Below are 26,480 nucleotides of genomic sequence, written 5' to 3'. Positions count from 1 at the left end.
CATATACTAATGTCACAATGAGTTGTGCTCAATTACAAACTCTACATCTGTATATGCGCCTTTTCTGTATGTGGGTTAGAAAATATCTTTAGAAAGATATATTTTGATGATTTTTATAAAATCTCTTTTACATATCATATGACCATTCTGGTTGAGGGAATGAAAGCCACTATAACAAAAAAAACATAACCAAGCCCTTAACATACCCATTGTCATTTAAAACATGTTCAGTGCTAGAAAATGGTCAGGTCAGGAGAGTAACTTCACGTGACATTAGGGTGACCAGTACCTCATTATCTTTGTATACTGTGGAGTCAAGGTGAATTACATTGAGTATCAGTAACTGGCTGCTGTGTTATATGTAATCATAGGTGTGTCAGGGCATCGAAATCGATTACACAGATCTGTTGTGTTTGAATACATACGGATATTGATAAATAATACGACCAAGTATGATTAATATAAAGAGAGATTGAATAAGAACAGACATATAAAGAACCTTCACCAATGCACAAAGTTAATATGATAACATAACTAGTAGAAAGCAACAACTAGTTTTTATGTGTAAACCTTTATTTTTTGGACCCGAGTGTCCATGAATTGTTCTAATTTTAATTAACTTGAGCTTTAAAATCCACACTAAATCCCTTTTCACTCCTACGCGATGCTTTTTGGAAATGGTTTCTTTCCCCCAAATTCAGAGAACATGTTCCTGGTGACAGGGATGAAGCTATGATTTATTTATTTATTATTTATTCAGTGCAAATAAAAAGTATGGTGCCCCTTCCCAACAAACAAAAACATAACTACATGCTTTCTTTTTATGTGGCCAGGCAAAGTAACAAAATCCACCCACAACTGACCAATTATCGGTCCCACAGTACGGATTAAATATTTCCAATTACCAAAGTTCCTACTAGTGCAGTTCCCATACAATAGTGCCAGCAGTGTTTCTATGCCCATAAAATAGTGACAGCCAGAGTAGTGCCCATTAATGGTGTCAGCTACAGTACTCATTAATACTGTGAGACATACATACTCAATGTATACTTTCACGTATAATGCCCGTATTGATACTTCCATCAACATTGCCCTTAAAAATGCTGCATACTCTTTCCAGCAGCTCCGGCTAATGGAGCGGATGTAATAGGGCATATGGACAGGGTTGTCCAGTTGGGTTATACCCTTTAATGCATCCTGCTGGTGCCAGTGGTAGCGCCTCACATTTTGCACACCGGGTATATGCCCCGTCAGCCCCCACTGCTGCGCCCCTGGCTGGTGTTAGGTTGCTGTCTGGGATCAAGTTAAATGACCACATGTTTTTGGAAATGTTTAAACAGTGTAATGTAGAGCCATAACATGCTGTGCAAGGTGCCTTATATAGAATGAATAGAATTGCATTGAAATAAGAATAAAACGTTTGTTGACATACTTACATAGGTTGAAAAAAGACACAGGTTTGTCAAGTTCAACCTTTCTCAATAAATTACATGTCATTCATTGCTAGATTAGTTATAACCCTCAATGACATTCGTCAGTAAATAAACATCTATCTTTTTTTTAAAAATGCTGACATAGTATCTGCCATCACTACCTGTAGAGCATTCCATAGTTTGACTGCTCTTACTGTAAAGAACGCTTTCCTATATTGATGTCTAAAATGTCTTTCTTCCACATGCAATGAATGTCCCCTGATTCTTTGTAAAGTCTTTGTAAAGAACAAATCATGTGCTAGTTCAATGTATTGACCACACATATACTTATACATGTTAATAAGATCACCTCCAATGCATTTATTCCAAGCTGAACAAGCCCAATTTTTTTTAGCCTTTCATTGTAAGAGAGACCTTCCATCTCATTTAATAATCTAGTCACCAGTCATTGAACCCTCTTCAGCTCTTTTATAGCCTTTTTACAATGTTGAGCCCAAAAATTAATCCCATATTCAAGATGTGGCCTTACAAGGGATTTATAGAGGGGTAATATTACATTTGATTCCTGGATTTTTATCTCTTTTTTTTTTCAAATAAAACATAAAATCTTATTTACTTTTGCAGCTGCTGCTTGACATTGAGTACTGCTGCTTAGCTTACCAGAGTACCCAGGTCCTTCTCTTGTTCTGTTATCCCTAGTTTTGTTCCATTCAAGGTATATGCATTAATACTATTATTTCATCCTAGGTGTATTACTTTACATTTATCAACATTAAAATTAATCTCCCAAGTGTTTGCCCATGCTGCCAGCTTTTCTAGGTCTTTCTGTAATATTTTACAATGAGTTTTAAGTATCCTACAAAGTTTTTTTATCGTCAGCCAAAACTTGTTGATCAAAAAAATGTTGATCTATTGAATACTCCTGATTTAGTAGCAATCAGTACTCCACATTTTGTAAAATCTCTCCTTGATCTTGTGGTACTTCCCTTATATTATTAAAATGGTAAAGGTCTTAAAGGTGGTTGTCTCATTAATCTTTTATAAGTCTGGCTTCTCTAATCACATCTAGGCATACATTTAAATGGTCTTTCATGACATTTCCATATGATACCCATAATCCCTTAATAGGGTATATGGACAGAGGTGGTCCTCGTGAGACAACCACTTTATATACTATGCAGAGTAGATTTCATTAGATAACAATTACTTATTACTTATATACAATTACTTATTTTCCATTGCTAAATCAACTGTAGGAAATCGTGGAATGCTGAACTTATGGTTTTCCCCTGCAGCTTGCTGGAGGTCTGGATATACTCGAATAAAAGACTCCTACCCATCAACCCAGTAAGTTTAGTCTAGTACTATAACCCAGTAGTTAGGGTAAGTGTGAGTAAACTCTTTCTCTCTAAATGTTCTTCCCGCGGTTACCATGTCTCTTATCTTATGATCAGTCACATCCGTCCCAGTTGTGCCACTTGATTGAATAGCAATAATATATTTTATATTAAGGACTTTGACATTGATAATTAATAACTTTTATATGCTAAAGCTATGCTCTGTGACTAGTTGTCACTTTGTTTTGCTTGGCAGGTGATAGAAACTGTATAACTTACCAGGGGTGATAGTGAACACAAGAGAAACACATCACAGGGTAAATATAATGTGAAAATTCTAGTTAATCCTTAGGCATAATAGGAGTGAAATTCTAAATAAAATGTTATTATCAATTTATGACTGTTCTTTAAAGAAATATTCTCATCTCGACAACCTCTAGCTGGCTAGGTCTGGATAGGGAAACCCCTGGTGATTCGTTTTTATTGCCAGGTAAAGTTGCTGTAGTAAGGGGTAGTCTTTATGACATCCATGTGCCCTAATAGGATTATCCCGATGAGTCAATCCATTTAACTGTGGAAGGAATTAAAATTTCACATGTGAAACTATGATCTTTAGTAAAACAATTTATGATATAGTATTTTTACATAAACTTTTTCCTACTTTAGATGGCAACATTTCTGATTCAGAGCAATGTGCCCAAAACGGTGCTAATGTGAACAAAGCCAAAAAGGTTTAAAAACATTATAGTATGAAAGGACTTCAGCAATGTATGAACCAATGTATGCCTTATATTGTATGATACACAAACAACACCAAGATAGTTGAACACACACACACACACACACACACACACACACACACACACACACACACACGCACACACACACACACACACACACACATCCTTACAGTAATGTGTTGCTGATGCAAAGTAAAGTGTCAATGTAACATAACCGGAATGTATAACTAGTTTCATACTTAAAAACCCATGCCTAATATTAGGAAGAACTGTTTATGTTTTGTAGTTCTACTGAAAGAAAGAAAATCATAATGTTCTTAATGTCTTATCCATTCACACTAAGAGGGGTTTTCCAATGTGATTTCTGAAATTCTACATGCATAACACATCTCCATTGGTACCACCAACCGGGACCCACTGGGGATCCAGGTGTCAGACCGATAAAAGATAAAAGTCATTAATGGAAAAGTTCCTAAAGCCTTTTGCTTTGTACCTTCTAAAGAACATTTCTACCTAGAATAAATAAATAAGTTGCTCTACACACTTGAATTGATTGTCCATTGACCTGAGTAGACGATCATTTTGGGCACCCTGCTCAAAAAATTAAAGTAATACTAAGTGTTTCAAGAAAATAACTATAGTACTCACCTGGCCTCTGCTCCCTCACAGCTCTTCTTCTGGGCCGCTTTATCAGAATGGTGTGGGTGGGCAGGCACTAGAGAGTGGCATCATCAACTGTGCCCATCCACTCCATTCACTTAGGCTGATGTGTATTACAGGTGCCATCACAGTCTTAGACTACCATCTCCCCATATTGCCACTGGAGGGAAACAGTAGACAGAAAGTCAGGGTGACATACCTTACCATGATTACCACCAGGATCCTAGTGAATAAAAGATGTCAGGGCTGAATATAGCTATTAAGCCCTAACATCATATCTAAAATGTCTGTCCCAACATAAAGTCGCTTTAATTTTTTTTTTGTAATTTCTTAGTAAGAACTGATTCCCATGATTACCTACACTGGATAAAATTGTATTCATTTATAAACTGAGAGCAGGACTAAATATGTACAGTTTTCTTTGGATTTAAACAAGATTGGTTTAATCCACTGACAGCAAAGTCTGGACAAAGATTAACAATTGAAACACAAAATATATTAGAGAGGTGCAAAATTTTTAATTATACCGTTTTCTCCACTACCAACATTTATCACCTATCCAAAGAAATGATGATAAATGTTACATCCCTGGGGGACCCTCAGATAAGACCACCACGATCAGTGGTACAGACGACCCCTGCTCCTTCTCACTTTTACATCAAAAGTCAGAAGGGCTTGCATGGGTGTTATAGGTATCTCCCATAGAGATATGGGAAGCAACAGTATGAATGGTTGACAGCCGATCAGAGATTCTCCTCACCACGATCATACTGGCTTGAATCCCACATACTAGTGATTGGTGGGGCGCCAGTGATCTAACATTTGTTAGTAAGAAGCACCTTTTGAGCTTTACTTGCATAATACTGAGAAATCCCTTTAATTGTTTTTAAAATGATTACCTTTTTTTTCAATATATCTGTTACATTTCTTCCTTTGTTCTATGAATTTGCATTTCTGGACAGGGAAGCACATCTTACTAAACACAACTCACGAGGTGAGCCAGCCGGTCTGGGTGAGATATACATACATTTTGGGCTTGTTACATACGAAAGCAAAACAATAATTTCCTGGTTTACAGTAAACAGTCTGTATCCTTTTATGTTGGCAGTATGGTGACTATACTGTTAAGTGCCATTCTCTGCAGAAACTGCATAGTTAAACCTGAATTAGAAAAAAGGCTGTACAATAGTAGCAGCGTAATATGCAGAAGATGTAAAAACGTTCACGTTATAACTCAATGAGAGATAGGAGAGAGAGTATTAATAGAAATATGGGTAAGTATCAGAAGATAAGCCAGGAGCCACGGCTTTTTTATCTGAATTAAAATTTGTGTTAAGTAGAAATGAACACATTTTAGATACAGGCATGGGCAGACTAACATTTATCTAGCACAATGCAAGCAGAAATAAAAGAGGGCTTGAGAAAGCGTTGTACGCGAAACGGCTGTTGCCTGACACTGTCTTGGTTTTCCCCCACACTATTTTTTTACAAAGCATTAAAGAATTTTTCTACGTCAGACCAGGTGAGTGTGGCTTTTTTTTATCTCTACTTGCATTGTGTTACATATGATCTTACCTACGAAGCCCAGCACCTCCCTAGACTTATACCGCAGCCCCTGTTGCGCCTCCATGGGCAGTGTACTGACGAATGTCCAGAAGAACTACTGGTCCCAGCGGTGCCGACTGATTCTCTTGTACATAATAACATTTACCTAGCTACCACCGTCTGGTGGTACACGGACCCCCTATAACTTTGCACTACAGAGCCGTAGGCACTCCATTTACTGCTGTATTGCGTCCAGCGGAGAATATCTAATACAGCATCTGATGGAGTATGTCATGATTTTTTCCTGTTGGTTTCTGTATAAATCTGACACAAAAAACTCTGCATATGCATGCAAACTATCAGAGGCATATTGAGGTACAGTATAGATGCTGTATTATGGCTGTATTTTGTGGCAAATCGGTTGTACATCTGGTAAAATAAAAAAATAACAACATACAGTAATTCTAACATAATAAAAGTAATAACTGTGATAATAACTTTACCGTAATATTAGGTCCAGTAGTGCTGCTGTACAGAGTCCATGCACATACATTTGTTGTGTGAATGAGTCCACACGGGACCACGGGACCATCAACTCTGGAGTGGCAGTGGGTATAAGAGGGGGTATAACAGGCGAGTATGGGATTTTTTGTTATTTTGACAGATATGCCACCACCAGAATTTTTGTATGCATCAACCCTGTACGGCGGCACACTGGGCCCCTACCAGTTCGTAATATGGTAGCAGTATTATAACGGTTATTACTATTAACATGTTATGGATTCTAATAAATTAGTTATTAATTTGTTACGCTGTTTTCGTAACTCCCATAAAAGTGAATAGGAGTTATGAAAACAGCGAGTTACGTAGCAAGCACGCCTTTTTCTGAAAACCGGTCCTGCTGGGCACTGATGCCAGTTGACGCCTCATCAGGATGAACATAGGTGCGGATCCCAAAGGTTGAACCTGCATCTATTAGACATAAAGGTCTGTCATGATACAACCCCTTTAAGCCACATTAAGAAGTAAGGGCTTGTTTAAAAAGAACCTTGTCACAATTACAGAAAGGAAAACAAAAACTTAACAGTAAAACCATTTTATTTTAATGAATTACATGCATTTTTTTCCCATTGGAGAAAAGCAAAACTAAATACCACACATAGAACATGTCACAATTACAAATAAACAAAAAAGGAAACGGAATGCGACATGCAAAATGTAGTTTGTGATTGAAAAATCATGTTTTCTCATTAACTCAGAGCCAAAGTCCGACCCCTACAGTTTTTACTGTTACAGAACACTGTACAGAAATATGCCACCACAGAGCCCTTTGTGAGCCAGACCTAACAAAGCATTCCTATATATCTGTTATTGCCATGTTACTATTTCTCTAATAACTTTGCAGCCTGTGTCTAGTTATTTTAAAATTTGTGACTACTTTTATTTGCTGAATATAATATTTTTTTTCCTACTATGATTGATGTCACAGGATTGTTAACAAAACTTGAGGACAAAATTATGTGTGTGCCTAAGGTCTCAGCTGTAGGTCTCCATAGGGAGCAAATACTTTAAGGTAAAAAATATTATTCCAACATCAGACCCTGATATAGAATAGCGGTGCTAAGACTCAGCATGACCACCAGCATATTACAGTCTAAACAATAATGAGATACAGTAGTGTTCAAAAAAATAGCAATGGGTTTAAAAAAGCAAATAAAGCACGAAATCCAGGGGCGTAGTTAAAGGCTCATGGGCTCTGGTGCAAGAATTCAGCTTGGGCCCCCCTACCTTTCCCCAACACCACAAGACCCCTGCCGCGCCTATGGCCAGCCGCCTTGCCCAACAGCCCCCTCAGTATAATTCCCCCCATAGCCGCCCCCAAACAGTATAATGATCCCCGTAGCTGCCTCCATACAGTATAATGCTCCCCATAGCTGCCCCCATACAGTATAATGCTCCCTGTAGCTGCCCCCCCCACACAGTATAATGCCCCCATACAGTATAATGCCCCCATAGCAGACTCCATACAGTATTATGCCCCTCATAAATTCCCCCATGCAGTATAATGACCCCATAGCAGCCCCATACAGTATAATGCCCCTCATAGCTGCCCCCACACAGTATAAAGCCCCCCATAAAGTATAATGCCCCCATAGCAGCCCCATACAGTATAATGCCTCCATAGCTTCCCATACAGTATAATGCCCCACATAAATGCCCCCATACAGTATAATGCCCCTCATAGCTGCCCCCATATAGTATAATGCTCCCTTTATCTGCCCCCACACAGTATAAAGCCCCCATAGCTGTCTCCCTACAGTGTAATGCCCACATAGCTGCCACCATATCAGCCTCCAGACAGTATAATGCCCCCATAGCAGACCCCATATGGTATAATATCCCTCATAGCTGCCCAACACAGTATAATGCCCCCATAGCAGGCCCATACAGTATAATGCCCCTCATAGCTGCCACCATATCAGCCCCACATACAGTAAAATGCCCCACATAGCTACTACCATATCAGCCCCTCATACAGTATTATGCCCTTCATAGCTGCCACCATATCAGCCCCCTCCTTATACAGTATAATTCCTCCATATGTGCATAATAGAAAAATAATAAAGTTACTTACCTATCCCCGTTCCCACGACGGGTAGAGGAGGAGATCCTTCTCCACCTTTGCCCTGTGTTATGAGTGACTCGGCGCAGACAGGCGCGATGACGTCACTAAATCACGCCTGTCTGCGCCGAGCCGCTAGTAGCTCACGGCACAGTGAATGCTGGAGGAAGGAGCCGTCAGCTCCTTGCTCCAGGATTAAATTCAACTGGATCTGCGTCCTGAGGACGCAAATACAGTTGGAAGCAGGACCTCGGTGAGGGGTTCGCGACCCCCCGGAGGTCTTCACACGACCAACACAGGGGGAGTGCGACCCACAGTTTGTAATGTATTGTGTCATGCAGTTTGTGTTTGCGGTGGAGAGAGGAGAGGGGAGGCCTGTAATTTAAAGCCCCCCCTCTCCTCTCTCCACCGCAAACACAGACAGTACAATACAACATACAGTACAATACAATACAATACAACACACATACATTACGGGCCCCCTTTGCAGCTCACCTGCAGTCTTCCATGCTCTTCCGCATTGGCTGCACAACAGTGGCTGGAACGCCCCTCACGTGACATCATGGTCACATGGTACACTGAGTGTACCATGTGACTGTGACGTCTAAACAAACCATGCCCGTAACCAGGTAGTGCCGGCATCACAGCACATACAAAGTTTGTATTAGCGCGCTGCGTGGCAACGAGGGCCATGTGGGCCCCCCAGGCTTGGGGTCCCGGTCGCAACTGTGACCGCTGCGACCCCTATAGCTACGCCACTGATGAAATCATTATAATAACTTTTATTTGCCTAAATGTAAATGCACTGGAAATATTACACATTCAATTCCAAATCAAATCCATAACAAAATGTATCCAGTTTGTGTTAATCCTTTACAGAAAGTAAAGAAATAGGAATATTAGGCTGTTCAAAAATATAGCAGTGCCAGCATTTTTCTTTAAAAAGCCTTTAAAAATGTGTAAAAATGTAATGTATAAACTGAATTTTTTTTTCAGATTTCACTTTACTGAACTAAAATTTAGTGGCATAACCATTGTTTCTGAAAACTGCTTGACATCTGTTTTACATGGCGTCGACCAACTTCTGGCACCTGAAAAAGTATCCAGTCCAGGAAGATTAGACGACATTCCACAGTTCTTCTGCATTTTTGGGTTTTACCTCATAAACCACATTTTTTATGTCACCCCACAAGTTCTCTATGGGATTGGGGTCAGGGGATTGGGCTGGCAACTTCATTATCTCAATCCTATTTGTCTGTAACCAAGATGTTGTTCGCTTACAGGTGTGTTTTGGGTCATTGTCATGTTGAAACAACCATTCCAAGGGCATTTCTTCTTCCACATAGGGCAACATGATCTCCTCAAATATTTTGATATATTCAAACTGATCCATGATCCCTTGTATGCGATAAATAGGCCCAACAGCATGGTATGAGAAACATGCCCATATCATGATTTTTGCAGCACCATGCTTTACTGCCTTCACAGTGTACTGTGGATTGAATTCAGTACTCGGGGGTTGTCTGACATACAGTCTGTGCCCAGTAGACCTAAAAAGACAAATTTTGGCTTTCATCAGTCCACAAAATGTTGCGCCATTTGTCTTTGAGCCCGTCAATGTGGTCCTTGGCAAGTTTTAACCTATTCAGGACATGTCTTTTTTTCAACAACGGGACTTTGCGGGGAGTTCTTGCTGGTAACTTGGCTTCACTTAATCGTCTTCTGATTGTAGCAGTACTCACTGGTAACTTCAGATCTTCTTTGATCTTTCTGGAGGTGATCACTGGCTGAGCTTTTGCTATTTTGGATATTCTTCGATCCATTCGAACAGTAGTTTCCCCGCTTCCTTCCGCGTCTTTCAGGTTTTGGTCACCACTTCAAGACATTTGAGATAATTTTAGCTGAGCAGCCTACAATTTGCTGCACTTCTCTATATGTTTTTCCCTCTCCAATCAACTTTTTAATCAAAGTACGTTTTTCATCAGAACAATGTCTGGAACGACCGATTTTCTCCAGTATTTCAGATTGAAATGCACTATAACCAACATGTGCAGCATTTGCCACCCTCGTACCTTAAATAAGGGCCACAATTGATACCTGTCATTCCACAGAATGAATGACTTCACCAATTTAACTCCTTTAACTCCTCACTGCTATTATTTTGAACAAGCCCCTTTCAATTCATGATTCAATTACTCAGAATGAGCATGTATGGCCTAATAATTGGCTCTCTTTTTTTTCTACTACACTTACAGGTAAATTATTTGCTATGTAGAAGTATCACTTCTACCAAAATCATTGATTTGAACACTGCTGTACATACCATTTACCTTGTTATGTCTAGCTCTGCCTTTTTCTATTTCATTTTGCTTACCATGTATACTTGGACATTTACTCTTCCTGTTAGTTAGATTATTATTGATCCTTCTATGTAAATTTACATTATTTTCAAGATATTAGGCACTGTTCACATCTGCATTGTGGCTACTGTTTATAACGGAAGCCACAACGCTGTGACGGGGGGCCATCGGGAAGGCAAACCAGCAGCGCCTGATAGGACCCCTGCAACACTATTTTTTACTATAAAAAATTACAGAAAATGCAACAGAGGCTCTGATTGGAACCTCCAACGCAGATGTGACCACAGCCTAAGGGTATGTTCACACGTAGTCAACAAAAACGTCTGAAAATCCAGAGCTGTTTTCAAGGGAAAACAGACCCTGCTTTTCAGACGTTTTTTTACCAACTCGCATTTTTCGCGGCGTTTTTCGCGCCGTTTTCGCGGCGTTTTTTACGTCCGTTTTTGGAGCTGTTTTCATTGGAGTCTATGAGAAAACAGCTCCAAAAACGTCCAAAGAAGTGTCCTGCACTTCTTTTGACGAGGCTGTATTTTTACGCGTCGTCGTTTGACAGCTGTCAAACGACGACGCGTAAATAACAGGTCGTCTGCACAGTACGTCGGCAAACCCATTCAAATGAATGGGCAGATGTTTGCCGACGTATTGGAGCCGTATTTTCAGACGTAAAACGAGGCATAATACGCCTCGTATACGTCTGAAATTTGGCCGTGTGAACATACCCTAAGGCCGGGTTTACACGAGCGTGTGCGTTTTGTGTTTCAGCCCCGTATGATGAACGGCTGCGTGATTTTCGCGCAGCCGCCATCATTATGACACTCAGTTTGGATGTTTTTAAACAGAAAAGCACGTGGTGCTTTCTGTTTTCGTTCATCCTTTTCAGTGCTGTTGCGCGAATCACGCTTGTCCCACGGAAGTGCTTCCGTGTAACATGCGTGGTTTTCACGCACCCATTGACTTCAATGGGTGCATGATGCGCGAACAGCGCACAAATATAGAACAGGTCGTGAGTTTTTCGCAGCGGACTCACGCTGCGTAAAAATCACGCCCCTGTCTGCACGGCCCCATAGGCCCCATAAATCACGCGCGTCGCACGGACGTATAACACGCTCGTGTAAACGAGCCCTAAGTTTGTAGAGTGAAAAAGAGCATTCTCATTCACAGAGGCTGCAAACCGTACATACCTAGTCCCCCTTTCAGTTGATAAGTGGACACAGTTAGATCCAAACTAGGCAATGCTCTGCAAGCTAACCATCCTAGACTGGAGTGTATCTATTTCTCAGCTGAGAAAAGGAGTAGGAATATATCGGTTTGCTGCCCCAAGTATATTCTCATTCACTGACAGCAAATAACTATCTTGAAAATGGTGAGGAATTGAAACACAAAGTATATTAGAAAGTTGTAGAACTTTTTTAGTATAGAATAAATTGAATGGAAAAAGAAGAAAAAATAAAAATTATTTTACACCTTGATTGATGAATTTGGGAGTATGTGAGCATGCACTGAATACGGCTAAGTCAAGGTTACATCTGACAGAAGCCATTAATTATCGTACTAATAACTATTTTACATTAATAGTATAAAGCGCTGATCAAGATAAAACAGAAATGGCTGGTGTGTTCTAGTAACACGTAATGAAAACAAATGTAGCCAATCCCTGTGATGAGTAAGACTTCATTTTTGGTTCTGATGTTCTTCTTCTGATTGCTAGTCTAGGCAGCTGGGACTTTGGGGTATTTTCTTCCTTAGTTGTGACCGGCTTGGATTCTTCCATGCGGATCTGCTAGCCAATTCATTACTGCTACACGGATCAGGACAAATAGTTCTCTTTTTTTTTTTTTTAGTAGCCTTGCTTGTGGCATTAAGAAAATTATGTCTTTGAAATCCAGTAGAAAACAGAAAGAAAAACCAGAAGATGTTGAAGATGGAACAAATGACAGGCTTCCCTCCAGGATGAAGAAGGACCTCTCGGGAATACATGAAAGCCTGGACTACTTACCTTCCCATAGTGAAGTCTATAAAACATGGCGAAAACTGAAGCCCCACAGGTAACATCAATACTACAATAAGCTGAATTAGAAATTCCCACGGTATAATTGCATGTTTTTTTTTTTACATGAAACATTTTAGTACTACTAAGTTGACTGAATGAGAAGCATTTCCTTCCTTTACTATGGTATATTTTCTTATTATAGTAATTTTTTATATTAACAATTGAACAGCTATGTCACGTAGACACACTCATATTCAAGCTAAAGTGAACTTTAATTTTTTTCTCTAAGTCTGAAGTCTTCATTATTATTATTATTTTATTTAATTTGAGCAGTGAATTAAATGGAGGGGGTTCAACTGAACAGGCCAAAAAAATTGTAAAATTGTCATTGTTTTACTGTACAGAACTTCTTATGCTACAATGTATGTATCTGCCCATTTATCCTTTACACCGACCTCGACTTAATAAAAAGATAAAAGTTAACTTTATCAAATTCAGTATGATAGTTGTTTACAGATGATTCTGGTGACCACAGTCTTCCTGAACTGCTGTGTATGGCTCATAAAACGAAAATATCAAAATTAGAATTCTTACAAAAAAACAATTGTGATATTATGCTCATTATCTAATTCCCAATACTATTCTGCTCATACAAGGCCTTGTTCACATGGCGCTAAATAAAAACGACATGTAAACGCGTAAAAACTGCTGGCGTTTTTGCAAATCGCATATAAAGTACAGGCGTTTTTTGTGATGTTTTTTTATGTGTTTTTGGCACATTTTTGGCTGCGTAATTAGGACTCCTATTGACTATGAGAATTAGGCGAATTTTTGGTGCATTTGACACTCCAAGAATTGACCGGAATGCTTGTTTTTTACACTACACGTTTTTTAAACAAGCGAGCGTAGGAAAACCACGTCGTATACACTACAATGCGTTTTCCCATTGATGTCAATGGGAAGCTTAAAACAAGCGTTTTTGATGTGCGTTTTTCAGCGCACAAAGTGCGACAAAAACTAATCAAATACACGCCGTGTGAACAAGGTCTTCTTAAAAGATATATGGACATCATGGAGGTGATCCTCTGCTTGAAGTCTTCTATTATCTATCTAATACAACCCCATCCGTATAAGAAATCATTGTACTTGTTGTGGACTCCATTTCTATTCAAAATAGTGTCGACTTTGAATAACCTCTATATACATGTCCTATTAGGGTATGAGGAGTTAATGGAGAGGGGTCCCCAGCTCTATCTGGTGTGGAAAACTTGGAATAAGCCTGATGAAGATGCTGTTAATTTATACAAATAATGATACTATAATTCATAACGCATAGGTGGAAGGTACCTAACAGTCTTTAATGATAAGTCACATCCCGCAGCTCCATGTCTGGTATTCTTTGTAGACCTATAAACATCTTATCATTTACTAGTATTTACATAGTATTACCGGCTCCCTTTCTATATGTGCAGGTAAAATGCTCTTGTAGTATGAATTACTCATACTAATTAAAGTCTATATACAGCTTTGAAATTGTTATTTTTTTATTTTTCTAAAATTGTGCATCAGTGTAATTGGTGCTACCTCCTCAAAACATTTTAACAAAAATAATTTTTACTTTTTGAGATACAGCTGCTTTGTTTTCTGTATACAGAGCAGCTGTATCTTGCGCTGAGACCTGAATCTGTGAGGTCCGTGGAACTGAGGGGTTCAGTGGCAGCGGATCCTGCGTGGATCCACCTGTAATCGATCACATCTAAGTTATGAATTTAGATCTGATCGATAGCAAATTGATCCTGTGTGTCAGAGACACGCAGGATCCGCTGACACTGAACAGGATTCAGCGCAAGATACAGCTGCTCTGTATACAATATACAAAGCAGCTGTATCTCAAAAAGTAAAAATATTTTTTTATAAAAAGTATTTAGGAAGTTGCACCAATCACATTTGTGGACAATATTATTAATTAAAAAAACACGATTTCAAAGGCGTACATAGCCTATAAGGATAGTAAACTATTACAGTATATGACAACATAGTGAGATGTTATTACACACCTTGATTTTTATCCATAGGTCAGACTGGGATCGCTGGGTGATGATGGCACTTATTGGGATTGTAGTGGGCACAGTGGGATTCTTAATGCATCAAATAATAGATACCTGTTTTGAAATGAAGTGGGAACTTGTAGAAAAGTATATCAGGGTAAGTTATTTCTCATTATATAGGACTAATATTTACATGTGACTTGTATTAATAATTGTACTTGCACTTTATCCTTTGTATGTACTGTATATACTTTAATATAATGAATTCACTAAGCTACAAATTATCAAATTAATCAATTACTGATCCAAAGTATTACTCAAATCACTTCAGTTTGGATATGTCTATGGACTTATGTAGCCTGCAACCAATGCTGAGACCCGGGGGCGTAGCTAAAGGCTCATGGGCCCCGATGCAAAGGTTCTTCTTGGGCCCCAACTTCTCATGGCCCATAGCCCGCAGCTTTCAGTTGCATCTCTGGTTCTCCTAAGTGACCCAACGATGCAGCTCTAGCAGCCAGGGGCGTCGCTAAGGTCTTGAAACGTCAGGGGAAATAGCCCCAATACATATACCCCCCCAAAAAATGTGTGTGCGTGTATCTATATGTGTATATAGGAGACAGCACATCTATAGCACTACGGCTCTATAGCTATGGATAGGATTAGATACGGTGGCTCAGCAGACAGTATTACACATGATAAGATTAGATATAAGACCCAGCAGACAGTATCACACATGATAGGATTAAGTTAAAAAATCCTGCTTGAGAAAGGCCCATGTGGGTTGAAACGTTGCACTGACGTATGAGTGAATAAACCTTTTTTTCACTGAATTGGAGTCCTGTGTAGCGCTGCCTATTCGTTTGGAAACATGATAGGATTAGATACAGTGGCTCAGCAGACAGTATCACCCATAATAGAATTAGATATAAGGCCCAGCAGACAGTATCTCACACGATGGGATTAGTTACATTAGCTCAGCAGACAGTATCACACATGATAGGATTAGATATAGGGCCCAGCAGACAGTATCACACATGATAGGATTAGTTACAGTGGCTCAGCAGACAGTATCACCCATAATAGGATTAGATACAGAGGCCCAGCAGACAGTATCACCCATAATAGGATTAGATATACGGCCCAGCAGACAGTATCTCACGCGATGGGATTAGTTGCATTAGCTCAGCAGACAGTATCACACATGATAGGATTATATATAGGACCCAGCTCGCTGACATTGCGGCTCCAGCGAAAGGTAAGAATAATAATTGTTTTGCTTTTTTATGTGTTACTAATTATTTTTGTGTGTTTGTGTTTTTTTTACAAGTTCGGTTGTTGCACTACCTCGGATTCGAGGACTACTTCGATGACGGCGTTTTTTAAAATCTCAATAAAATGGATAATGAGTGTTGTGTGGGATTTTTATTTCAATAAAATATATATTTTTTTTGTCTTTGTATTTTTCTAAACTTTATTACTACTACCTTAGTAATAGCTGCTGGCTGATTGACAACGTCCATTACTAAGGCGAGGTTTAATGTTAGACATGAAGAGGCTATCACTAACCCCCATTATTACCCCGGTACCCACCGCCACCAGTGGTACGGGAAGAGCTGGGTACGATCCAGTACCCGACCATCTGTAGTGATGGCATTATTAGACTGGGAAAGCCCAAAAACAGTGGCCTTTCCCACCCTGGTAATGCTAGCCTGCTGCTGCTATGTTGTATCTGGCTGGTTATAAAAATGGGGGAACCCCACATCGTTCTTTCCAATTATTATTTTTTTCTTTTTTAAATGACGTGGGGTCCCCCCCATTTTCGATAACCAGCCCAATACAACACAGCAGCAGAAGGCTAGCATTACCAGGGTGGAAAGGGCCACTGTGTTTGGCCTTTCCCACCCTAGTAATACGAGCCTGCGGCCGCCCTAGTGGCCGACCATCACTACAGATGGTCGGGTACTGGATCATACCTGGCTCTTCCCGGTACCCCTGGTCGCGGTGGGTACCGGGGTAATAATAGGGTTTAGTGTTAGCCTCTGCACCGGCTAACAATAAGCCCTGCCTTAGTAATGGACGCTGTCAATCAGCCAGCAGCTTTTAATAAGGTAGTAGTAATAGTTTAAAAAAATACAAAGACATAGAAAAAACAGGTTTATTTAAATAAAAAACCCCCACACAACCCTCATTAACCATTTTATTGATAATAAAAAAAAAGTCGTCATCTAAGTAGTCCTCGAATCCGACGTAGTCCAACGACCGAACCTGTAAAAAAACACAAACACACAAAAAAAAACATTAGTAAGGGCCTGTTCACATCACCGCTGCCCTTCCATCGGAGGTTTCCGTCGGGTAACCCCTCAACGAAAAGGCAAACTGAAACCTCAGCTCCCGTTTCCCTCAGCATTGATCTCCATGGTGACGGAAACATTGCTAAAGTTTCCTGTTTGTCAACGTTGGGACAGGGTTCCGTTGTTTTGACAGAATCAATAGCGCAGTCGGCTGCGCTATTGGTTGCGTCAAGAACAACGGAACCCTGTCACAACGGTAACAAACGGAAACATGGAGATCAATGGTGAGGGAAACGGAAGCTGAGGTTTCAGTTTGCCGTTCCGTTGAGGGGTTACCCGACAGAAATCTCTGACGGAACCCTTCAACTGAAGGGCAACGGTGATGTGAACACAGCCTAACACATATGGTAGGCTTAGATACAGGGCCCATGTGCATGTGTGATACTATTTGTTGGAGCCTGTATCTAATCTTAAGGTAGGCTTAGATACAGGGTCCATCATAGAGTAATCTTATACAGTATAAGATTACGGTCTGCTGGGGCCCTGTATCTAAGCCTACCACATGGTAGGCTTAAAAGTGGTTGTCCAGTCCCTAAACATTGATGGCCGGGTTGGGGTCCGACTCCCAGGACCCCGACAATCAGCTGTTTTGAAGGGGGTGCAGCGCTCGTACATAACGTTGTGACGTCATGTGCTGCGTACAGCGCTGTGAAGTCAGGACCGCCGCTGCACTCCGGAAGGAGGAATGTAAGTACTGTCAGTTACCATAGTAACGGGGCCCATGTAGTTTATTACATAGGCCCCAGTTACTATAGTAACTTTTCATTGATGTGGTGCCTGGGGCCACGGGCCCCCTGACTTCGGGGCCTGGTAGCAATTGCGACCGCTGCGACCCCTATAGTTACGCCACTGCCTACACCAACTTCGGTGTCATGCACCGCCCCCTTAGGCTCTGCACTAGGAATTACACAGTGTAACATTTTGTCTAGAGGAACTAAATTTTAAATTATTTTCACTATGTATAAAGAAACCTAACAAAAGAGAAAAATATATTTTCTCATAAAATGTAATCACTTATTTTTTCCAGCACGGTGATTTCTTCACAACATGGCTTTTTATACTTGGTATTGGCTTTGGCATGGTCCTTTGTTCATCTGGATTAGTATTGGTAAGTAAAGTTTCTTTAATATACTGATGAGGAAAATGTTATTGTCATTGATGACTGAATATAGGTATAACAGTGTTTAGGTCCAAGATTACCAACTTTTTTTTGTTGTATTCTTAATTTTTTGCCGCCTTGCCTCAAAAGGGTGATATCAAGGCTTCCTACTAAATTGAAGAATCCGGTGCATTTTTCTTCAAAGTAAAGTGTTACTTTACTCTTCAAACTGTAAAGTTAAGGAACGTGCTCCCGCAGGAACTAGGATTAGCTTAGTGTGGAGAGATTTAAAAAAAAAAAAAAAGGGTTAGACATCTTTCTTGTAAAATGTTCAATATGAGTAACATAATATACATGAACCAGGTTACTGGGGGAACAATGTAGAATCTTAATTCAGTAATCTTTATGATTCCAGTAGTGGCTGAGAATGGGATATTTCACTCTATGACAAAATGGTCCATGACATTCACAGGTGTTTTTTAATTCTAGGAGATGAGATTTGCAAAAAAAAAAAATTCCTTGCATTTCCTAGCTTGTCTTGCAATTTTGAAGATTATATACCATGTTAGTCCAGCGGATTCCTTGACGTGATTCCTTTGTCCTTACTACTCATTTCCATTATATCAGACAGAAAGTCAGGGACAATCAGACAGAAAGTCAGGGACAATTGACACCTTCATTTCAATACCTCCCGGAGAAACCTTCAATCACATACATTTTTGTGCATTATTCTCTAGTTGAAATCCTTACAGGCTCTGCTGATAAGATGAACTTAGACTCCCTGTCACATTATGAGGCCCCATTCACACAGCTGTATAACAGATCCATACCAGTGTGGTACGAATCTGTAATACAGTGTTAGCCTATGGAGGTTTCCGTTCCACCTTGTGACATCATAATTTCACTTGGATGTCTTCTTTTAAAATATGAAGTCCTTGTACTGCCATATAAAATAAAATCTTGGCAGGCTCCATGAGATGCTGATGGACATTTATTTTCCCCGTAAAGTAAATGGACACGGGAAAAATCTGATCTGTGTATAGAGGTCCATAGGAAATCTATGTAGGGTACCATATGAATACAGTATTTTTTTAATTTGAAATAATAAGTAAATTCATAGGGAAAAAAAATTTGTGAACAATTTTTCTTTGTGTGTTTTTATATGGTACCAATATGGAACAAATACAGTACCCTTACTGAACACCATTCAGAATACAAAAATAGGGTGCACCCAGGGGCTAGCTAAAGGCTCATGGGCCCGGGTGCAAGAATTCAGCTTGGGCCCCCCTACCACTCCCCAACACCACCATCATCATCATCAGACCCCTGCGTGCGCCTATGCCCAGACACCTTGCCCAACAGCCCCCATAGTATAATGCCCCCACACAGTATAATGCTCCCATAGCTGCCCCCACACAGTATAATGCCCCATAATGTATAATGCCCCCCATAACAGCCCTATACCGTATAATGCTCCCCATATTAGCCCCCCATACAGTATAATTCCCCCATATCAGCCCCATGCAGTATAATGCCCCCCATCTTATCAGTCCCCATGCAGTATAATGCCACCCCCACAATATTAGCCCCCATACAGTATAATGCCCCAATATGTGCATAATATAAAAATAGCATAATTACTTACCTATCCCCGTTCCCACGTCGGGTGGAGGATCCTTTGTCTCCTCTGGTGTGTGCTATGAGTGACTCAGCGCAGGCAGGCGTGATGATGTCGCTACATCCCGCCTGCCTGCGTCGAGCCGCTCAGGGCACAGTGAATGCTGGATCAAGGAGATATCAGCTCCTTGCTCCAGGATTGAATGGAACCGGGACCTCGGTGAGTGACTCGCGACCCCCCGGAGGTCTTCACATGAACCCCCAGGGGGACGCGACCCACAGTGTAGGGATGTCACGATACCAAAATTTGGACTTCGATACCGATACTTCGTTTACTTTGCCAACAGTAATAAAAAAAAAAAGTTCTTTCGTTTTCTGATGTGAGGCGCGAGGTATGATGATGAATTTTGAATGTGCCTCATATTAATAGTAATTAACCCCATCATGTTTCTCAGTCATAATGGGTTAATATGTAAGGTACATGATGGGGTTAATTACTATTAATGTGAGGCACATGGAGGTTAAATTCATCATCGCACCTCGTGCCCCACAATTTTATTTTTTTACAGCGTACACATCATAAATGATGCAAAAAAATTGTTGTGCAGGTTATTACGGACGCGCCAATACCGATTATGTGTATATTGTATGTATTGAGACTTATTTTAATGTTTATTGTAAAAAAGGTGTATGTGTATTTTTTTATTTAACATTACTTTGTTTTTACTTTATTTTTAAACTTTAATGTACTCGCATATACTGTATCTATACACTGATAGTACACAGGCATATATCTATATGCTAGTATATTAGCCTGTGTACGGATAGTACACAGGCAGTTGTTAGGACATACTTAAGTATGCCCTAACAACAGGAAATATGGTAAGACATCCCTGGGGTACTTCAATGGACCCTGGGCTGTCTGCCCATATATAGTATGTCCCTCAATCATGTCACAGGGATTCCTGTGATGCGGTCCAGGGGCATCCCTCCTTCTCATTTTCCCCTGAATGCTGCAGTCAGCTTTGATTGCAGAATTCAGGAGAATAGCGGCGGAGATGAGAGGTTTCTCTGATCTCCGCCGTTATAGAGCGGGGCTGCGGCTGTGTAATACAACCATTGTCCCGCTCCTGACAGGAAGTGCGCGTGCGGTCAGTATGAGGTGATGCGACCGACACTGCACTAATGAGCGGCAGGGGTGTTTTGTAGTGCGCCCGCCACGTTCTGTCTTCAGTGATTCAGTGAGGTGATGCGGCCGACACTGCACTAATGAACATGGGGGTGTTTTGTAGTGCGCCCGCCACGTTCTGTCTTCAGTGCCGCAGATCATTAGTGCAGCGCCGGCCGCATCGCATCATCCTGACGGCGCGCACATGTCAGGACTCAGGAGTTGGGCAATGACTGTATTACACAGCTGCAGCCCCGCTCTCATAGTCATGTGTTACTATACAGTATTGTGTTGTATTGTGCGGTTTGCGGTGGAGAGAGGAGGGGGCTGTGATTTAACGGGCCCCCCCTCTCCACCGCAAACAGCACAATACAACACAATACATTACAAGGCATCACAACACAACACAATACATTACATTACAGACTGCAGCTTACCTGGAGTCCTCCGCACCGACTCTTCCACTGCTCTGTCTGGAAGACGTGTCACGTGACAACAAGGTCACATGGTACACTTAGTGTACCATGTGACCGTAACCAGGAAGTGCCGGCTTCACGGCACAGAAGATTTATTTAGGAAGCATGCTGTATGGCAACGGGGGCTCGTGGGCTCCCCAGGCTTAGGGGCCCGGTCGCAACGGCGACCGCTGCGACCCCTATAGCTACGCCACTGGGTGCACCATTCAGAATTTCTTGTGCTAGTGTATTTTTTATTCTGTCGTGTGCATGAGGCTTAATGGTGTCATGAATGGGCTAAGTCCCACTGTGGTCACATGTCATTTATGGAAAACAAACCGGGGCCATGCAACATGGACATGGATAACAATAGAAATATCCCTCCAATGAAAGCAAATATTTCTACATTTTTTTTGTATGTTTACTGTCGTGGTCAAGTTTGGTATTATTAAACAATGCAGAAAGGAGAAGGATTACAAGCCCCTAAAATCTCAGTAGCCTGAGATATTTATAATAGGAACACTTAACATACTCCTACACATAGTACTGTAAAAAAATCAAATAAATGTTTCATTGAAATATTTTTAGAATATTTTTTTGCATGTTCATTCAATAAAGATTATGTCTGTTGAAAGTAGTTCATCCTTTTCTAGTTTTTATGTCCAGCTGGATCTCCAAGTGGCCTTCCTGAAGTCATTGGCTATTTAAATGGTGCAGCAATGAGACACATCTTCAACATAAGAACATTTATTGGAACTTTCTTTTCTTGTGCCTTAGCTGTGTCAGCAGGACTTTTTTGTGGACCAGAAGCACCAATGATCCATGTAGGGTAAGATTATCTATAGATACAGTTCTGGTTTTAACATATTGCGACACATTTTAAACCTAAACACTATAGTGGTCAGATGAGATTTTCTTTATTGTATATTATATATTGGTAATGTACCTGGAATCTGCTACTCCTAGACTATCATTGCACCATAACTATCAGGGTATGTTCACACGGCAGCGTCCGTTACGGCTGAAATTACGGTGCTGTTTTCCCTGAGAAAACAGCACCGTAATTTCAGCCGTAATGGCATGTGCAGGCGTCTTTCGCTGCGTCCATTACGGACGTAATTGGAGCTGTTTTTCCATGGAGTCCATGGAAAACGGCTCCATTTACGTCTGAAGAAGTGACAGGCACTTCTTTGACGCGGGCGTCTTTTTTACGCGCCACCTTTTGACAGCGGCGCGTAAAAAAAATGACCGTCGGCACAGAACATCGTAAGACCCATTCTAATGAATGGGCAGATGTTTGCCAACGCTTATGAGCCGCATTTTCGGACGTAATTCGGGGCTAAAACGCCCGAATTACGTCCGTAAATAGTGTGTGTGAACCCAGCCTCACTCTCAATATTTTATGTCTTGAACCTGTTTTGTAAAACCTATTAACTCAGATTCAGAAACACTGTAATTTGCTGCTCTCTACAATTTTTATCTTCTTTGCTCCTTAAATCCACCCTCCGGTCCCAGGACTAAATTATAAATTGTGATGGGGTATATAGCGTTATATTTATTGGTGCCCTCCAGTTGCTCTCCTCTGCTGTGGATCCGCCGCTGTGTGGTCCACCCTGTGTTGTCCTAAAATGGCCACAGCGCTTCACAGACGGAGTCTAAGACACTCTCTATGTTTGTGGATTGGCCAGAACTGCTCATGTGAGGATCTCTGGCCAGTAAAGGAACAGTGGGAGTGTCTCAGACCCGTAGTCTAAGAAGCGCTGCAGCCGTGTTGGGACAACACAGAGAGAACCACAAAGCGGCAGATCCACGGCAGAGGGGTGCAAATGGAGGGCACCAAGTAATGTAACTCTATATACACCGTCATATTTAAAATGTTGTCACGGGACCGGAGGGTCGCTTTCAGGAAATATATATTGCACGTATAACATTGATGTGTAATATCGGAATCACATTTTGTCTACCACATTTTTCAGGTTATACAGTGCAATATGTACACCAATAATTGCTGTAAATATTCTAATCTGAAAAACCAATTATTTTCCAGAGCTGTGGTTGGATATGGTTTGAGCCAGTTTAAGTCTGACACCCTGCGTATAAATCTTCCATTCTTTACAAGGTTTCGGAATTCAGCAGATAAGTAAGTACAGCCCAATTATTTACTGTCTGTGGTGGGGAAAACTGTAAATCACATATTAGACCTTGGGATAATATTAGTATGTACACTCCCTGATATGTTCTTCTCTACTTTTGGTTAGGATGTTATCAATGATAGTTCTGTAATGAGTGATTGCACTTTTCAGGTGTTTCAAGAATACTCTCGGGGGGCTTACAGATTAGTTGGTGTTGTGACCTAGGTCCTCAGGGGATGGAATTGTGAGGAATTTGCATACAAGCTCAGGTGTTAAGCACACAATATATTTGTTTGCTGTGTTAAGGCACTTTTTCCTGAAATCAACTTTGCAGTTGCCTATCAATGATGCTGATGATGATGAACAGTCCCACCTGTTTCAGAATAGTCCACACATTTACACCTGTAAAATCCTGAAAATAATTGGCCTAATTAGACAGATGTCACAAGATGATAAAGCTATAATGCCTCATGCCCACTTCAGTTACTTTTTTCAGGGTCTTAACCATTTTTTTAACGGATAGCACACTGACACATTCATTTCTATGGGGCCTTGCACACTTCTGTTGTTTTAACGGAACCTTGTGGCCGTTCTGACAAAAATAGGACAGGTCCTACTCCTGTCCGTGTTTGACAGAACAGTCTCAGCCATTCCATACATTTGGTCTGGTGAATCGATGGACTGCACACGGAAGCCATTCATGTGCGATCTGTGTTACATGGATCCTTCATTAGTGGCCGTACGACGGGCAACGGATGTGTGCATGAGGCCTAAGTTGTCTGTACCTGTGGTAGAAAAATCAGTCAGTGAAACAGAAAAACTCAATTTTTGGATATATATAATGGGGGAGATTTATTAAGACTGGCGTTTTATATACCAGACTAAATATAAACATCGCTGGAGTGGGATGCACCTAATTTAGTGAATTAGGTGATTCTTTGACTGTGCATATGCCAGAAAGTCAACCTTGCTACACCCCACAGAGTGAAATCTACACCAGCTAGGAGGTGCCATATATTTTCCCTATAATTTAAATTGTAATACATTTATCGGACCGTGTTGACCACACCCCTTGACAAGCCACGCCCTTTCCCCAAAAGTGGCAAGGACCATGTCAAATGTCCAAAAGTGGAAATTTTAACTCAAATTGCTACTTTTGGGCCCTTTTCTAGGCCAGAAAACTGTAGTAGATAGGTTGAGAAATTCCCTATGTTTACAGCACAAACTGTTAATACATTCAAGGAAATAAAGACTGAATGCATGCATATATACCGTATTCTACTTTTTAAGACAGAGGCCCCAAACGTTATCTATGTGAGAGCCCCTTTCAAATATGACAAATGGTATTGAGCCACCATGCATATTAAAAGGTAGAAGGTGTAATAAATATATGACTTAGTCACATGGCTCTTACCCCATGGTTTTGACCCTAGTGCCAAGCTTCAGTAATAATATCACATACATGGTGCCAAAAGTGCACAATAGTAGTTAGAGCTGCCACCAGACTGGGAGCCACATGCAGGGGGCCTGAGAGCCACATGTGGCTTCTGATCCACTGGTTGGAGAGCACTGTTTTAAGGGACCAGCTTAGTCTAACAGATGTATTATATTACAGGCGGCAATTTATTACAGCTGGTGCGGCAGCCGGTATAGCTTCTGTGTTTCGGGCTCCAGTTGGCGGACTTCTCTTTGCTCTAGAGGAGGTGGCATCTTTCTGGGACATTAAGCTTGCTTGGCAGACATTCTTTTGCTGTCTAATAGCATCCTTCACTACAGAGGTTTTCTCTTCTTCATTTGGCGGATTTATATATAACGGTTATTTTGGATTTTTCAAAGCTGAACAGAGAATCATATTCTGGGTATGTATTGATTTATACAATCAAAACAAAAGAACCATTGCTAAAATGACATAGCTGTGATATATTTGACTTCCTATTATTTTATCTATATATTAAAGGGTTTCTTTGGGTCATAATAAATAAAGTTTAATAAAAAGAGTATTGGATGTGCTTACACTTTGTGACTTATTATCTGTAGAAATTCAGCCCCAAATGTTAATCCTGGAAACTACCCCTACAGGTTTTTCTGGGTTGTTACAGAACAGACATGAAGATGAAATGCGTATAAAGCTGTGTACACATTCTTAGGACTCCTAACGTGCCAATTAATTGACTCCCCCAGATTACATACATGTTTTTGCAATGCTAATTTGACAACTAGGACCCTTGGGCCCTGTTTGCATGGATTTGCTATAGGCAAATCCGCCGTGGATTTTCTAGAAAATCCACGGCAGATAACCGCAACTAAAACTTGGATTTCCTCCAGAGATTGGCCAACGGATCCGTATTGTTTAACCTGTTCCTTATGTCCTGCCAACATAATACTGCTGCTGCTCCTCCCATTTGCAGACACTCTTATTATACTGCTCCTCCTTCCCCACTTTCTCACCAGGATAGACCCCTTTAAATAAGAGAATCTACCCAATCAGTCTGAGAGGCTTAGTTGCCAATTGGCACATATTAGGTGAAAAAAAGTGGGAAAGTGTACATCAGGCATTTATAGCATGCCACAGCAATATTATGACCCTTAAAATAGTATCTAATGTCTCTATAACTGAGCCAGCCACATTGCCCCATAAAATTTCAAGCCAGTATGCCCCCATAAACTCCCAGTGTGCCTCAATATAAGTCTTGCCAGATTGCCCTCATAAACGCTGCTTCTTCTAACATCTGAAGACACTACTATCATGTTATTCTCATTTTACTGGATCTTAAGGGGGTTGTCCGGGCATGGGGTGGTTTTTCAGACTGATGACCAAACCACAGGATAGGTCATCAGTATATGATCGGTGTGTCCATGCCAGAAGCAGATGGCTCTGGTCACAGTATAGCCGTTTAAGAGAATCGGAGCAGAGTTGCAGTT

At 40.7% G+C, this 26,480-nt stretch overlaps 1 protein-coding gene across 1 annotated transcript in view; it reads left to right on the top strand.

The window, feature by feature from the left end:
* Positions 1-26,480, top strand: part of LOC142652472 (chloride channel protein B-like) — a 179,860-nt gene that overhangs the window by 30,041 nt on the left and 123,339 nt on the right. Inside the window, exons 3-9 of the mRNA XM_075828109.1 lie at positions 2,729-2,780; positions 12,585-12,743; positions 14,764-14,893; positions 18,115-18,195; positions 22,080-22,255; positions 23,474-23,566; positions 25,174-25,417. Of these exons, the coding sequence (XP_075684224.1) occupies positions 2,729-2,780; positions 12,585-12,743; positions 14,764-14,893; positions 18,115-18,195; positions 22,080-22,255; positions 23,474-23,566; positions 25,174-25,417 (935 nt within the window). The remainder of the gene's footprint in view (positions 1-2,728; positions 2,781-12,584; positions 12,744-14,763; positions 14,894-18,114; positions 18,196-22,079; positions 22,256-23,473; positions 23,567-25,173; positions 25,418-26,480) is intronic.

Source organism: Rhinoderma darwinii, chromosome 5, assembly GCF_050947455.1.
Source record: "Rhinoderma darwinii isolate aRhiDar2 chromosome 5, aRhiDar2.hap1, whole genome shotgun sequence".
NCBI classification, from domain to species: Eukaryota; Metazoa; Chordata; class Amphibia; order Anura; family Rhinodermatidae; genus Rhinoderma; species Rhinoderma darwinii.
This window is presented reverse-complemented; position numbering and strand designations above follow the sequence as displayed.